The 16,004-nt window shown below is 45.1% G+C and overlaps 8 protein-coding genes across 8 annotated transcripts; 3 read left to right on the top strand and 5 right to left on the bottom strand.

Annotated features, from left to right (window-relative positions):
* Positions 1–332: 332 nt before the first annotated feature.
* KUCA_T00004039001 (uncharacterized protein) lies at positions 333–1,439 on the top strand (the record flags this gene model as incomplete). Its single annotated transcript, XM_022600734.1, has 1 exon — positions 333–1,439. The coding sequence occupies one exon, from the start codon at positions 333–335 to the stop codon at positions 1,437–1,439; it is 1,107 nt and encodes a 368-aa protein (XP_022460050.1).
* Positions 1,440–1,875: 436 nt separating this feature from the next.
* Positions 1,876–3,087, bottom strand: KUCA_T00004038001 (uncharacterized protein; the record flags this gene model as incomplete). The annotated part of the gene is made up of 1 exon (XM_022600733.1): positions 1,876–3,087. One exon carries the CDS (start codon positions 3,085–3,087, stop codon positions 1,876–1,878), a length of 1,212 nt encoding a protein of 403 aa, XP_022460049.1.
* Positions 3,088–4,208: 1,121 nt separating this feature from the next.
* On the top strand, positions 4,209–8,876 carry KUCA_T00004037001 (uncharacterized protein; the record flags this gene model as incomplete). Its single annotated transcript, XM_022600732.1, has 2 exons — positions 4,209–4,343; positions 4,452–8,876. The coding sequence occupies 2 exons, from the start codon at positions 4,209–4,211 to the stop codon at positions 8,874–8,876; spliced, it is 4,560 nt and encodes a 1,519-aa protein (XP_022460048.1).
* A 66-nt stretch (positions 8,877–8,942) lies between these two features.
* On the bottom strand, positions 8,943–9,832 carry KUCA_T00004036001 (uncharacterized protein; the record flags this gene model as incomplete). Its single annotated transcript, XM_022600731.1, has 2 exons — positions 8,943–9,738; positions 9,795–9,832. 2 exons carry the CDS (start codon positions 9,830–9,832, stop codon positions 8,943–8,945), a joined length of 834 nt encoding a protein of 277 aa, XP_022460047.1.
* A 230-nt stretch (positions 9,833–10,062) lies between these two features.
* Positions 10,063–11,880, bottom strand: KUCA_T00004035001 (uncharacterized protein; the record flags this gene model as incomplete). The annotated part of the gene is made up of 2 exons (XM_022600729.1): positions 10,063–11,556; positions 11,677–11,880. 2 exons carry the CDS (start codon positions 11,878–11,880, stop codon positions 10,063–10,065), a joined length of 1,698 nt encoding a protein of 565 aa, XP_022460046.1.
* A 941-nt stretch (positions 11,881–12,821) lies between these two features.
* KUCA_T00004034001 (uncharacterized protein) lies at positions 12,822–14,066 on the bottom strand (the record flags this gene model as incomplete). The annotated part of the gene is made up of 1 exon (XM_022600728.1): positions 12,822–14,066. One exon carries the CDS (start codon positions 14,064–14,066, stop codon positions 12,822–12,824), a length of 1,245 nt encoding a protein of 414 aa, XP_022460045.1.
* A 225-nt stretch (positions 14,067–14,291) lies between these two features.
* On the top strand, positions 14,292–14,816 carry KUCA_T00004033001 (uncharacterized protein; the record flags this gene model as incomplete). Its single annotated transcript, XM_022600727.1, has 1 exon — positions 14,292–14,816. One exon carries the CDS (start codon positions 14,292–14,294, stop codon positions 14,814–14,816), a length of 525 nt encoding a protein of 174 aa, XP_022460044.1.
* Positions 14,817–15,293: 477 nt separating this feature from the next.
* On the bottom strand, positions 15,294–15,665 carry KUCA_T00004032001 (uncharacterized protein; the record flags this gene model as incomplete). The annotated part of the gene is made up of 1 exon (XM_022600726.1): positions 15,294–15,665. One exon carries the CDS (start codon positions 15,663–15,665, stop codon positions 15,294–15,296), a length of 372 nt encoding a protein of 123 aa, XP_022460043.1.
* Between the last annotated feature and the right edge of the window lie 339 nt (positions 15,666–16,004).

Raw genomic sequence — 16,004 nt, 5'->3', positions numbered from 1 at the left:
GCAGAAGCTAAAACTCCGTGGTAGTGCACTACACAATATATCCCGTTTGTCCGTTCCGTCCCGCGACTCCGAGGCATTTTTGTTTAATTCGCGCGTGCCATGCGTCTTTGATTTAGCCGGCTCCGTTTTTGCCCGGCTGCAACCCACCCCACAAAGAGACCTCGGACTTTTGCAACTTTGGCGCATTGACCAAGTGGGCGGGCGTCAAAGAAGCGGGATACGGCACACGGAGTTTTTTTCCTTCTGTTCTTCTTCTGAGCAATTGTTTTAATCCCTGTTTTATTTCCTTGTTGTCTTACTGCTCTCGTTTTTATTCTTTGCCCCTCGTTACCATGCCGGATCACGCGCATAAACTGCTGATACCCCCACTCATACACACCACACCAATCACCTCATTCTCACTCGTTTCCGAGGTTAGATCGACCGAGAACTCAGCAACCAGCCCGTTTGACCTCTTGATACAAACCGCCACCCGCCAATGGGATTTGAACTCGCGCTTGACCACGCCGGGCTATTCGAAGCCCGTTCTCAAGGATGTGACGCCGCCCAGTATACTTCTTCCACCGCTTGGAAGGGTGTCCGAGTCTTCGGTTCCTTTAGTTCCTGTTGCGGAAACCTACAAGAGCGTGACTTCCAGCTTTTTTCCCAATGAAGCCAGGACCGTATTCGCTAGTGAACCTAGATCTTCGTCGCCAACTTTTGGAGCCGTTGTGCCAAAAGAGTCTGACGGTGCCGTTGCGCCCGGTGTGCCTGCTGTGAACACCGACTACGAAACAGCAAAGCCGGTCGCCGAAACTGTCCTAGCTTCGTTTTCTGCAAGGTCGCAAAGACAGAGGACCGGCCCCAGCTGTCATGCCTGTAGATCGCGAAAAATCAAATGTGATGCGCAGATGATTGTGATTTCGGCCTCTTCGGCGAACGACCCTGTGGAGCCAGAATCCTTAATATCACCTTCGAGGGATGAGACAAGTATTGATTCATGGATCGACGGATGCCAGTTACTTGGAGAGTCGAAGGAGAGCAACGAATGGTTGATTTTCCGTGTTGAGCCCATATCGTCTGAGTCCTTCTACTCCGAAGAATTCAAATCCGCCGAGCAAGAAATTATTCTGATCAAGTTCAAGAAGTGCACTGCGTGCGCCAAGAAGAATTGCAGCTGTTTTTTCGATAAAGGCTTCAACAGGTTGGATGTTGAGCGTTTCAAGCAGAGTGAGCCCGAGACAATTACTCCAGCCCCCAAGACGGAGAAGCCAGAAATGGCTTCCCGCAAGAGAAGAAATACAGATGAAAATCTGAGTTCTAACAGGAGTGACCCGGGTGGCCAGAGAAGAAGCTCGTGCAACGGATGTCGATCGCGGAAGATCAAATGTGTCAAGAGGTCTTCTGAGTCGAAGTGTGTTCATTGTCTGAGGCGTGACATAGAGTGTGCTATGCCGTGACTGTTGAGTGGTTTCGTTAATTTTTTTTTATCTTTTTTATTGGTAGCAGTCTGGCGTTTATAGAAGCATTGATTATTGACCGTCTGAATGGAATATATTCAGATTAGGCAGGATAGGAAGGAATAAGTGTGTAGAGGGTATGGAACAGAGATTATAGAGAGTACTGAGGAGTATATGTATTTAGACAATATCCTCAAGAAAATAAACTGAAGACAGTAAAGTCACCAGCATATACATAATAAGCTGTTTGCTATTGAAACAACATCTTTAAAACCAAGTACTTGTTTTAAATAACAATTTCACGTAGGCTTTCTTCTTTCCTTAGCATTCTCACTGTGTTTCCTACGAATTTTCTCCAGAACAAAAATACATGACTCTCTAAAATATATAATCAAAATCCACAATAATTTATGCAACTAATATAGCAATTCCGAGTTTACATTCCGAACATCAGGAAGCAACCAGCAATCACTGTAGACAACCAGCTTGGGTTGATGTGGCCGGAATCACCCTTCGATGATGACGAAGTTGTAGTTGTCGAGGAGGCAGCCGAGATGGTCAGGAGAGTATCCACCTTTTCAGTACCTTTAATCCAGGAATCCAGGTCAGTCACGGAGATGGAAGAGTTAAATGAGGTTGAGTTTGACAAAAACACAGTTGCCGCACCGTCAGAACCAAATACAACACCTCCCGACATCTTGGAGCCGGGAGTTCTCTCCAAGTATCCTTGGATCGGAATTCCAGTTCCAATATCCCAGATTCCCTGGAAATCGTGGATGGTGGAGTAAAATCTAGATGATTCAGTGGAGTTCATCACCTCGAAGATGTCAAACTCTCCACATCCAGAACTCCAGCACGAGCAGGAAGAGTTGATTGGATATTGAGCAGTCCTGGGAATCTGAGCATTCAGCAACCATATGGCAGGCATGTTGTAACTTGTGGTGTTTTCGTCTGTAGTGGTGTCATCTGGAGCCTCAAACTCAAAAAGAAACATTTTGGTGGTGCCGTAGAAACCATGGAACGCTGGAATACCCGACCTGTACACACCACAATCGTTACTGAGTCCGGAATCTTCACAACTGATGTTGGAGAAAATGGCATACTCTTCGTCAGAGTAAACCATATTGTCTTTCTCCAAAATGGTAGAGTCCGAAGTCTCCGTCAAACCAGTCTCATCAACATAACCAAGGGCCTTACCAAGACACGTCTTATTGGTACCAACATTTCCCATAAATGTAACGTTTTCAGCAGTCTGAGAACTGGAGTCGTAGTAGGCTAGTCTGCTCCAATCCTTGGAGGAGGAAGAATCGGAACGCTCGTAATTTTCACTGACATAGTAGGCGAACTTGTGAAGAGAAAGAGGTCCTCTTATGTGAACGGAAAGCTCCTCGTTAAGTGGAGCATTGGTACCACTAAAAGAGACTCTGTCATCACTGACCTCACAGGCACAGTAATTGTCTTCGGTAGCATCCTTCATCGAACTAACCACTTGGTAAGTGCCTGCAAATCCAAAATTCTCAAACTCCAGAACGCTGTACTCCGAGGACCATGTACTTTCGGCCTTGGAACTAGACGAGGATTTGGAAGCGCTACTCTTTGCCAAAGCTGACGACGCAAAAAGAAGTGTAGACAAGTATTGCAATCTCATGGTGCTAGTTGGTTGTGTGGTCTATAGTCTTCCAGATATTAAACGAGGTGATGAAACAGTGTGATCGACTTGAAAAAACCAGCAGCGAAGGAATAGTAGCTTGGTAAGCTGATAATCTAGCAAGAAACAAGTTGTAGCGAGATGCACCTAAATGTTTTAAGAACTGGGAATATATAAACAACTAGAAGTCAGAAAGACACCCAGGAGCGCCTCAAATAGAAACAGGCGATGGGTATGCTAAGCCTTGCAGGCAAAACTCTTCACGCGCGCGTTACAATGCGTCGGGATTCCAAAAGGGGAATTAGATTGTTTGTGCGAATTTCAGCGAAGCAATTTGCGGGGTGTTCAAAAGGTTATAAAGTATATCTGGATGTGAAAATAAATTTGCAAAAACTACCAAGGATTGTGAGTTAGTTTTCCAACGTCGATCAAGATCTCTAACGGTGAAGCGCGCGGTTATGAAACGAGAAAACGGTCTTCGGTGTCTCGGGCTGCACTAGCGAGGTTACTCCGGTGAAATTGTAGACCCTGCGATAATTTACTCAGCCTCAAGCAAGACGCGCTTGTTTTTGGCGTCAAGTTTGAAAACTTGAAGTGTAACGAAGATTTTTTTAGCCGCACTCGTAATTATAGCGAGAAAAGCAAAGAATCTGTTTTGGGTGGGGGAAAGTCGGAGGTGAAAACGAGATCTTGCCTCAGCAATAAAGCGATTCAAGGGTATACAATTTTAAGCTTGCCTTTTTCCCGTAGTTTTGCCGGTATACTCTCAACTTCCAGCGGCTAATTGTAGCTCTCAGTCCTTAATAGCGCTGCTCGCTCAACGAGCCAATAATGATGTATACTCAAGGGCTCAAGCTAGGAGGTTCCCGAAACAAGGGCTCCTGTCTAGTAAGTCCGAACTCTGTATTTATTAAGTGCGTTTTTTATTTCATCACTGTTTTGTTGGATCTAAGGTTCGGCGCTTGACTACTTCCCAAAAGGGTAACACATCGGGGGGTATCAATGCCAAAGCTGCAAAGTCATTATCACTCACAATAACAGCTCCTATTCTCGTGCAATCTACTCAGTCTCCGACTGCCTTGAAGAAAGGCCTGTGATTGAGATCTAAAACCACAAACGAAATGCGGTGGGTCCAATTGCTTTGCCTTTTTTCGCTATCGCTGCGAATTGCAAGCGCCTGGGGCGTGAAACCCAAGGTGAAATATAGCACTTTTGAAAATCTTCCCAAGGACCTGATCTTCTTCGAGGATTCAACAGTATGTCTCCAATTCAAAGCTGAGATATCGAAATGTTTACTAACAGATTCTTCGCCCTTGATGAGAGTGGTCATTGACTGCTCTAACTCATAGGTGAAAAATCAATAGAATGTGATCTACCACGATCATGGCTCGGAGGATCATGTATTTTTCTCAACAAACTCTGGGGAAACATTTACGCCTTTGAAAGACCTAAAACTAGAGGGTGATATCATTCAGATTGTTGTTCATCCTTTTGAGAAGACGAGAGCCTATATCCTTACAAACTCAATTACCCACTATCAGACAGAGGACTCGGGAGTCACCTGGACTAGCTTCAAAACTCCCGAAATACCAGGCGAAGACTCTATACCGTCATTGCGCTCCAGAGAGGGCCCTCTCATGTTTAATTCCCGCAGAACAGATAACCTGCTTTTTGCCGGCTCCTGCGCGAAGCCAGACGATGAATGGCCCTGTGAGCGAACATACTATAACTCCGTTGACGGAGGTGCTAGTTTCAACGTGATGACTCTGGCACATTCCTGTATTTTTGCTGCGAGTGCACAAAATCTCAGCTTCAAAGATTCTGACGAAAAGGCCGCAAATGCTGTTCTGTGCGCCGCTTCTACGCCTCAAGAGAAGGACGGACTGGCGTTGGTTCTTTCGTATGACTTCTTTGATAAAGAGCCGAACTTTGTGTTTGTAGATGGAGGAATTGTTACCGGGGTGAGCATACTTGGGTCATCTGATCATTATATTCTTGCTGTGGGATCGCACATGGTGGAAAGTGGGAGCTTTGCCTATTTGTCATACGATGCCAGGACTTGGACGAAGATCGAAATTCCGCATCTCCCTGAAGCCAGTTTTGAGGACAGTCTTGTACCCCAAATTCCCCAAATTTTACAGAGCTCAGAAGGAACATTGCTGATTAGTGTTAACGATGGAGGAGACGCGGTGTCACTTTATGGAACCAGTCAAGGTAGCACTGAGGGCTCCTACCTGTACTTCAAACCCAGACTGGAGAAACTAAGTTTCACAATCCTGAATGGCTTTTCTTTGCACTATGAGTCAATTGAAGCTCTCAGTGGTGTGGCCATTGCAAACACAGAAAAAGGGAGTACTATGATCACTCTCGACAATGGTATAAGATGGGAACGTCCTACTCTGAAAAATTGTGATAAATCCGGTGCACATTGCTTTGTGAACCTCTACTTCAGTTTTCCAGAAAATCAGTTGTTTACCAAGCCAAGAATGTTTTCAACGAAAATCCCCGGTTTGCTCTTGGGAGTTGGTAGTGTTGGTGAGACTTTAAAGGAGATTGAGGATTGCGACACTTTTGTCTCCTGGGATGCCGGTTTAACCTGGACCAAAACGCTGGATGGTCCTCATCTTTTTGAGGTTGGAGATTCTGGAGCAGTGATAGTTGCTATTACCGAACTTGATAACGAGGGAGTAGTGAAGTTTTCGCTAGATTTTGGTCAGACGTGGTCCGAGATTAAGCTGCAACACAAGTTGAGACCAGAATATATCACCACCACTGTGGATTCAACCTCGTCGAGTTTCCTTATAGTTGGACATGAAGTAGAAGGCAGCAACAAGATTTTGACTGTTTTCCTGGATTTTGAAAAGGCCTACAAATCCAACTGCAAAGCTCGTGATTTCGAGACTTGGTATCTATGGAATGCAGATTCCAAGCCGGTCTGCATGAACGGTCACAAATGGGCATTCCAGAGAAGAAAAACAGATGCAAAATGTTCAGTTAAAAGACTTTTCAAAGAGCCTGAACTTATTGAAGAAAATTGTCCATGCGAGATTTCTGATTATGAGTGTGCTTTTGGATTCCACACCAACTCTGAAGGTGATCAATGTGTGGCTGATATTATGGACTCATCCCCCAAAGCCCCAGCTGGTTGCGAAAATGATGAAAAAACCCACATGGTTCCGTCTGGGTTCGTTCTTACCCAAGCCAACAAATGTGACCCCAAGAGCGGACTCGATCTGCTGAAACCTGTTGAAGCCAAATGTCCCACTTATTCGGATGGGACTGATGAGCATAAGGTACCAGCCCCAGCAGTTGGTGATGGGTCTTCTAATCCAGATGAAAAGGAAGGGAACCCTGAAAATGCCGAGGATGGGAATGACGACGGAAAGGTCAAGACATTGTTTTACACGTTCAAGGGAAAAACCAGGGAGTACATTTATTTGAGAAGTGACAATGCCGACCCAGCAAATTCTGACGAAACCGTGATTGTACTGACTGACAGCAACGATGCATATGTCTCCCATGACCAGGGTTCAACCTGGGAACAGGTAGCACCTGGTGAAGAGATTTTGGCAGTCTTTTTGAATCCTTCTTTTGCTGATGATGTCTTTCTTCTTGCAGCTAGTGGTAAGCTTATCTATTCGCTTGATAGAGGAGACAACTGGAAGTCATTCAAGCTTCCATCCATGCCCAAATACGGCCCATCTCCACTGGTATTTCACCCACTCGAACGCTCGACATTATTGTTTCTTGGACAGGAAAATTGTGAAACTTCATCTTCCAAGGATTGCCATTCGACTTTGTATATTACTAAGTCGTATGGCCAATTGTGGACTCCAATAGAGGAGAATATTGAGTCGTGCATTTTCCCTGGATTTTGGGGATCCTCAAAATCCGATAACACAATTGTGTGTGAAAAATCTGGAGATGACAAAAAGATCCCGTCATCGCTGGTCGTGACTACTGACAACTTTAGCTCGCAAAAGGAGCTTTTGACTGGTGTTGTAGGGTTTGCTGAGGTTTCTAGGTACCTTGTATCGGCTGTGGTTGACGATAACTCGTTGACTCTCATGGTATCCGCGGACGGGTCTGACTTTGACCCGGCAGAGTTCCCTGTGAGGTTCAATATCGACAAATCGCAGGCCTATACAACCCTTTCTGACACGGACGATGCAATCCTAGTACATGTGACGACTAATACCAAGCCAGGTGCGGAGTTTGGAACACTTCTGAAGTCAAACAACCTGGGATATTTTTACTCTGTGTCTCTGGACTATGTGAATAGAGACTCTGCTGGATATGTGGATTATGAGAGAATGCCAGGAATCGAGGGAGTTCTCGTTGTTAATACAGTTTCCAATCCAGCCAAGGTTAAGAAGGGAGCAAAGAAGGCCCTCAGGACCATGATCACACACAACGATGGTGGAAGATGGCGCTATCTCCAGCCTCCTGAAACAGAGCTTGACGCCGGTGGAGTATGTTCTGGTAAATCTCTGGAAGAATGCTCGCTTAATTTGCACGGATTTACTGAGAGATCGGACCTCAGAGACACCTTCTCCTCGGAGAGTGCCTTGGGAATGATGATTGGAGTTGGAAACGTGGGAGAAAAATTAACTCCGTATCACGAGGGAAATACTTATATGACCATTGATGCTGGTATCACCTGGAAACAGATCAAAAAGGGCGTATACATGTGGGAATATGGAGACCATGGATCCGTGATTGTCTTGGTGAATGGCAAGGACACCACTGATACCCTTTCCTATTCTATTGATAGAGGAATGACGTGGGTTGATTACAAGTTTTCCAACCAAAAAGTGAAAGTCCAGGATATATCCACTATACCGTCAGATATGTCGTTGAAAGTTTTGTTGTTCACCAAGGTTACTATTGATTCGGGCGAAAAGACTCGGATTTTTCAGTTGAACTTTGAGAAGCTCTTTGATAGAGAGTGTTCAGGCAAAGATGAAGACTTCGAGCTGTGGTCTCTCAACCCGCCTTTTCAAAATGGCAACTGTCTACTTGGAACGGATGCCAGCTATAAGAGAAAGAAAACGGGAAGAATGTGTTACGTTGGGAAAGACATGGTAGAGAGTTCGGCTTCTTCAATCTGTGAGTGTTCCGCCGAGGATTTTGAATGCTCCTTCGGCTATCACCCAGATGGAGAAGGGAATTGCGTTGAGGATGAAAAGATCTCGAGTTCTGATGTTTGTTTCGACGACGATATAATATCGTACACACCGGGTGCGCCTTATAGAAAGATTCCATCGTCGAAGTGCGAAGGAGGTCTGAAACTCGACCAATCAGTGACGATACGATGTCCACACGGGTCTGTTTCAGGATCTTTCATCATGGCATTTGTGTTATTCATGGTCATTGTCTTGGTCCTCGGAGCATTGGTTTATGCTGTGTTCGTTTACCAGCACTACCGCAAGACTTACGGGGTAATTAGACTCGACGATGACGGCACTTTCGATTTTGAGAATCACGGTGTGTTTGAAAACGCCAATGCCGTAATAGCTTCGGGAATTATTGCTGGAGTGGCTCACGCCGTGCAATTTGCACATAAGACCCGTGATCAGATTGGTCTCTGGTTGGGCATGCTGGTGAATAGAGTCACCGGAAGAGATTACCAGTTTGTGAACTCTTTTGAGGGTTTAGGCAGTGCTTACGTAGTGGCGGACGATTATGATGACGATTTGTTTGGTGATACCTTTGGAGACGATGCCACCGAACTTGAGCACGAGTTGAGTGACGACGAAGACGGGGATCTCGCCAACTTTCGCAGGTAATTTAATTTTTTTTACAAGCTGTTTTTAGATATTAATGATACAAACCAAAAATTAAAGCCGCATAAATCATGGCGATTTCAGTTTCTTTGCTGAGGTCTCCTCAACATCGTCTTCAATGGGCCTCTTCGGAGCACCATCATCTTCGTCCTCGCTGAGATCAAGTTCGTCACTGGAGGAAACCTCCTCGTCATCGTCAGCATCCTCCAGATCCGCAGACATGGCATCTGTGTAGTACTTGACTGAGTCAGGGAATATGTCGTCAATTATTAGCCTGGTGAGGTCTTCGCCTGATCTGAATTCCTTTCCTGGTCTCATTCCAGTCCACGAGAACCATGCAAAGAAGGATTTCATTCCCTGCCTGTAATTCTTCTTGTCTTCTTTTGTGGAAATCAAGCCCTTTCGCTTTATTTTCAGTGGGTTGATCTTGTCGTAGGAACTAGGCCACTCAATGGACACGGGTGTGGAAATCAGCCTTGGCTTACCTGTATCTGGATCATTGATCTCTTGGAACTGCTTAGTGACAATTTGATCAGCAAACTTCACTTTATCCGAAGAAGAAAACTCGAAGGTAATGTCAAATTTCCTGGTGTTGTCTCCTTCAGAATCGTTGATTTTCCATTGCACATGAATATTTTTGATATACTCAATGTATCGTAGATCGTCAGTTTGCAGGTACTCTGAAAAGTCTTCATGTTGGGCCAGAACGACGTACCAGAAGTTTGGTATTTGCTTTAAAAGGTCACGCCTGCTCTCATACAGAGCCTGGGTTTTTTTGATTCTGTAGTTTTCAACGTCTTTTTCCACGGCCTCCATGTCTGTTTCGTTGGCTGAAAGCTCCAGAAACACCCTTTCGAGTTGTTTGCTAAGTCCCAGGTGTTAGTCTTTTGCCAGAGTTTAAATGTACGATTTCGTACTTACTCCTCATGAATCTCTAGGTCCACTTTATCAATCGCCATTTTTGAAGGAAAATCAACGTGTTTCGAGCTTACAATGCGAACGAATTAGTGAGAATAATTTCAATAGCGGAAGCAAAATACACAATGTAAAGGTTGTGTTAAAACCAAAAACACGCCGCGTAATTGGGAATGCATGGTCTACTGCATGGTCTTCCAATCTGTCCTGCAGTTTGGTCACTTTGTTATCGGACGAATAAATTAACAGTAGAATAAAAAACATAGAATATAGCCTAGGCCTCTGGACTCGAAAGCCTCGATTTGATGGCTTTAATTTCATCTTTGGCGGATCTCATCGACGTGACGATAGCTATTTCCTCGTCCTCTCCAATTGGATCACCCTCGTGATACTCGGATGGCTCTTCAAGGTTACTGCGAGGACCCTTGAAGATCTTTCGCCCGTAGGCAAAATAATAAATCCAAGCCAAGATCATGACACCAGGCGTGATCACGACAGTGTAGTTCATAGTGTCCTTGGTGACGACAGAGTCTGCAGGGAACATCACCAATATTATAACGAACACGATGAACACTATAGAGCTCCAGCCAATGATAGGGGAGAGTCTATCACCCAGATAAAAGTTGCCTGGAACGAACTTGGAGCGCCCGGAAGTTAATCTCAGGAAAATTGGGGTACCCCACGAGAAGTAGTTACCTGCAATGTACAACGAGAAAAGAGCGTTAGCGGCAGTGGTTCCGATCAAACACAAACAGCCCATAATCAAGGCCAGAATTCCACCGTAGAAAACGGCCCTAATAGGAGTGGATAGTTTTTTGTTCACGACCTTCACGAAGGAGCAGAAAGGCAATCCGTTGTCTCTGGCAAATGCCCAGATCTGTCTGGAGATAGCCGTCAAAATGGAGGCACCCATCAACCACTGACAAAAAGCAATGAGGGACATAAAAGCAATAGCCCAGTTCTTTCCCAGGGCATTGTAGATGATCTGGGCAATTGGAGATCCAAACTCGGAGTGGATAATGGCAGAAACATCCGGTCCCATACAGGCTGCAAGGACGATACAGATAAAAAATCCAAGGGAGTAGCACGCCGTAATGGAGCCAATAATTCCGATAGGAACAGACCTGGTGGCATTTCTGGCCTCTTCAGACATATGCACACACGAGTCGAATGCTCCAATTGTCCACACAGAAGGCATGATACCACACAACATCCAGTTCCAGCCCTTATTCCAATCGGGAGAGAAATTCTCGTTATTGCCGAAAATGAATTTTCCATCATTGAATGGAACACCATTTTTGGCACAGCCGATTGGGACAGCAATGAAGAATAACACAATTAGACCAAGGTTGCAGCAGATCGAGAATGTCTGTAACCTGGAGACGAAGTTGGAGGCGAAACACGTCACGGCGATATGGGAAACCACACACGCTGCATACACACCATAAGTTTTGCCGCTGGTAATGACGAAATCACCATCCTTCTGAAGGACCACCGCAGCAAGAACTTCACCTGCAAACCCATAGTCCACAGAACAGAGAGCACCCACAAGAGCAACCGAGTTTGTGTTACCAACGATATAAGAGATAGGAATCTTCCACTTTTCCGGCGCATAGAAATGAGACCAGTAGTAGAGACCACCTGACGTTGGAATTGCGGAGCCTAGTTCAGCCATCGATATTCCGATCAGCAGTACACCGAAGGAGGCCAGGAACCAACCCCACGTGAGAGAAGTAGCACCAGCAGAGAGAGCAGTTGCCAAAACGGACTGAGAGCTGTGTTAGTTATATGTCTGGATGGGAATTGTATGTTCTGATCTCGCGCAGGGATATATGAAAAAATGAGCCCGATCCAAGCACAAAACCGTTATTTTGAAGTTTTCACTTACCGCAATCGAAGGAAGAAGTCCCATTATAGAGAAAGCCACACCGAAAACCTGAAGAGTTGAAAAACGTCTTTTTAATTCGGCTTTGTAACCGATTTCTGCCAACAATTCATTGTCTGAATGGGCATGAAGAGCGTCAATGTTTCCAGGTGCGATGTCATGATACCTGGAGTAGGTCACCTTGATGTCAAGTTTATCGTCAGCCATGTTGGAAAAAACTGAAGTGATTAGAGAGGCTAATAACACAAACCACTTTTCAAAGATAATCAAGCTACGGCCGAGTTCTTATAAGTCTGCATAATGGCAGATAATTAAATTGGCTTTATCTATCTGATTTTCTAACGGCATCAGCTGCAGGCATGTTGATTTGTTACATCGGCCCGCGGCAATCCAAATTCTGTAATCTGCCATTTTCAGGCTTCCTGTGGATCGCAGCGTTTACCCGGCAGTAGGCGGTTTAAAATTGCATAGATTGTGACCTCAAGGAATTTTTCGGGTAGCCTGAGGTCACGATAAGGGCGAACATCAGTCACAAGCGCGGTGTCTTCAGGGGCGGACTTTTCTTTTAATTGGCTGCAAGAAGACGGCTTATCGAGTCCTGCTTATCGAGCCCTGCATACCGTTACAGCGGCTGTCATCTGTCAAAAGTGGGAGATCTCCCGGTTCTCTCGGTAGCGATTATTAAGAGAGGGGAGCCCTGTTTTCGACTGTGAACAAAGTCTGCATTTCAAAAACACAAGCACCCGATTATTGTTCTCAATTTTCTTATTGAATTTTCGTTGAAATTAGGCATGTTACAGCGACCCGTAACTTCGGGCGCAGAGCGGCTTGCTTTTGGGCGCAGGCGGCATTCTCGAGAAAAGTTAAGAGTGCAACCCTTCTAAGAAGGTGATTCCGCTGAGTGTTCTGAGTTGCCCTTTTAGGATTGATACAGTACCGCATATGATCCCAATCACCACCCAGCCATACCATATGGTCACAGCGGTACAATAGTAGATTATATTTAAGGTTAATGAAGATTTCGGATTGTGTGAGCTCCATTGTTTTAAATAATTGGCAAGTTTCGGCATTACACCAGGAAGGCGGCCCGGAAACCGGAGACGGCTTTATCGCCCAGCTATTCAGCCTGAGACTTAATGATCTATCAATTATCTGGGACCACCTCTTGTTGAAACAAAGGTTGGAGCCTTGAACGGAACTTTCAGAGTTGCTACCTTGACTGCCTTGGTAGATGCAGGGTATCCCATAGCGTCCAGCTCCAATTTGGTGGCATTCTTGGAGGTACATCCCAAGTACTTGAATAACTGTTGCAGCTTCGAAGGCTTCAAAGATAATTCTTGGGCCATTGGACCCATGTCGACATAAAAGTCGTCCAAATGCAAGACTAAAACCAGAATGTGGAGCAGCAATTTATCCTCGTGATCGGGGTCAATGGTGAAGGCCTTATCCTTGGGCTTGCCGAACTCACCTCTTCTGTTGACAGTAAATCTCGCAATCACACTGTCTAGTATAACCTCGGGTGGATTTTGCAATTTGAGTCTGAGGTTCTCCTTGGAGTTGGCCCTCATGTTGTTGTAGGTACCCATCAGCACAGACAAGTAGTACAAAATCTGGAATTTTTCCTTTCTCTTTGATGTGGAGCTGTCAAACTTCTCCAATTTCTTCTGGAGATATCTCGAACGCTGGTGCGCAAGTAGTTGAATTTGCACTTTTGGATCGTCCTGCTTAATAATCTCGTCAACACGTATGGCAGGCCACTCTTTCTTTGGAATGACAGACGTGAGAGGATACACATCAACCACATTTGTAGCTTCCTCGTCGAAACGAGGGATTGGACTATCCTTCAAAAGGTTCGACTTCACCTCCTCAGGAGTAGGAATATGCGCTGTGCTGGTTGCGATCTTCTCGTAGATGAAGCTGGAGTCGCTCTGGAGTGATGTGGAGTCAATTCTATTTCTCTCCTGGTCCAAAATAGCCTTTCTCGCCTTCTTTGTTCCAAACTCTTCACCCAGTGCATTTCTCTTTGTAGCATATCTCACATTCGCCTGCTTAATATCTGGTATCTTCTTGGCTTTACTGGCCTTAGAAGAGACCGTTGACACCAACATCGAGGATTTGTAGAATTCAATCGATTTAGAAGTTGGATCATAAACGCCCACCACATAGTCATTATTGATATCCTCCTTGGTGGATCCGTCGTAATCCAGAGCCTCATTTTCACCATGTAACACTAGCTTCGATGCGTCTTGCTTGTTCCTGTACAGTTGGAACGATGTGTCTGAAGGAATAGTCAGTCCGTTGAAAAAACTGCCCACCACCACGGAAGGCTCAGGGTTGTATGCGCCCACCTTGAGCTCTACCGCAGGCTTTTCAGTCTTCTTATTGTCTGGCATCTGCGTATATATTGGGTTTACAGTTCAGAGTCTGAATAAGATTTCATCATCACTTGAAAAAAAAAATTACCACATGTGGGCGTGTGGTAATCAAATTACTGTTTTTGGCAGATGCCTAAGACTTGAAGCCTTTCTCATGAAACTTTTGACAAGACTCAAAGGTTGAAATTCTTCTTGATTCTCCGTTTGGTGGCTTGTTTTTAGCTTAAATGCTTAGTCCTGCACATGACCCCAAGAAAATCATACTATGAAGTCCTGGGAGTGACAAAAGAGGCAACTTTGCCTGAGATACGAAAGGGATACAGGACGGCCTTATTAGCATCCCATCCAGACAAGAAGTTCACAAGCAGCGGTTCCGGTCAGTTGCAGAGTGACATCTCGGTCATTCAAGATGCGTACAAAGTGCTCTCTGATTCAGAAATGAGGCTGGAGTACGACAACGATTTGCAAAGTGTGTTGGAGCTCAATCATAAGATCGAGCTGCTGGGTGAGGCTCTAGAGGTGATGACCCTTGATGAGTTCGAGGAGGTGGAGATTAATGGAGAGATCGAATGGTGCAAAGACTGTCCCAGATGTACTCAAAAGCACAGCTTTGTTCTGTCTGGTGACCATTTGGAGGCAGGTATGAGTTATAATAACCAGAACGATGAAGACCTCAGTTATGAAATCGTGATACAGTGCAGTTCGTGCAGTCTGTGGTTGAAGGTGAAGTATTATGATTTGGAAGGGGAAGATGGCGAAGAATTGTGAAAGCAATGGAGAAGAGCGGGGAATTAATTTGGATGATTTTTGGGTGTTCTTTTCGGGTTAAGCAGTGGCGAGGTGAGTGTACCATACTTTATAAACTAACATAGTGCAGCATATCTGGCTGGATGAACCTAATTTATTAATGATCTAGACCTGGGCATATGGTATCCGATATGGAATAAACCAATGCAAAATCCTGTCCATGATGAATACAGTGATTTATCCATTGGATACCAGAACGCGTAATGTTTTGCTTATAATCCCCAGTGTACAATAGCACGATCTCGTGGGGCCCAGTGTCCAATGCTATTCTTGGCATGAACGAGCTCTTTCACGCTACTCCTAATTTTACTTATTCAACCAGTACAAAGACTGAAACGTTATATGTGATAGCGTTTGCCCAGCTGAAGCCCTGTCTATTTTTCGACTGAATTTGCTCGGCGCATTATGCCGAAAACTCCTGCTTTTCTGTACATCACTCTAAACATCACTCAAAGACCCTGCACACACCACACTTTGTAGGATGACTTCAGCCGACGAATTCTCTGCAAATTTGAGCCAGAGCCAATTTGCATATTCTTCAATAAAATAGCTCGGTGTCCTCAATTTAAGTAGTCTAATATATTTTTCGAATTTATTGACACCCATTTCTAGACCCCGTGTCCCTTTTCGGGCCGGTTTTTCTGCGCATAGCCACATACATAATGCCCTACGCTGCGTAATCCAATGAGAGCGTGGAGAGCCTTTATCAAAACGCCATCTTATTGGTCCGCGCTTGTAGTACTGGGCATTCTCGCTGGGGCTGTCCACTCGGGCAATAATGCCTAACGGTCTGCGAATATTAAAAGTCATTGGGCGGCGTTCACTGTCACGGCCATATGCTCACCTAGACACCGGACCGGCCTGACAGGAATAGCACGACTTTTCAAACGTCTTCCAAGGAGAGCCCACACGGGCACCTTGACGGCTCCCAGGTCTGAAACTGCGTCAAGGGCCGAGCTACCATATCAGCAACACATCCTCTATCTGATAAGGACAACAAATATAAGGAATATTATTTGCTCAGACAACCAAATCCCGCTTGGCCAACTTGGCACAATTCTCGAGCCCCACACGCAGGAAAAAGAAAAGAAAAAGTCCTGTTCACCTGCTGCAGGTGCCAAGTTTAACAGTTGGATTTTTCTCGTATGA

Source organism: Kuraishia capsulata, genomic scaffold (assembly GCF_000576695.1).
Source record: "Kuraishia capsulata CBS 1993 genomic scaffold, Kuraishia_capsulata_scaffold_5, whole genome shotgun sequence".
Lineage (NCBI taxonomy): Eukaryota > Fungi > Ascomycota > Pichiomycetes > Pichiales > Pichiaceae > Kuraishia > Kuraishia capsulata.
This window is presented reverse-complemented; position numbering and strand designations above follow the sequence as displayed.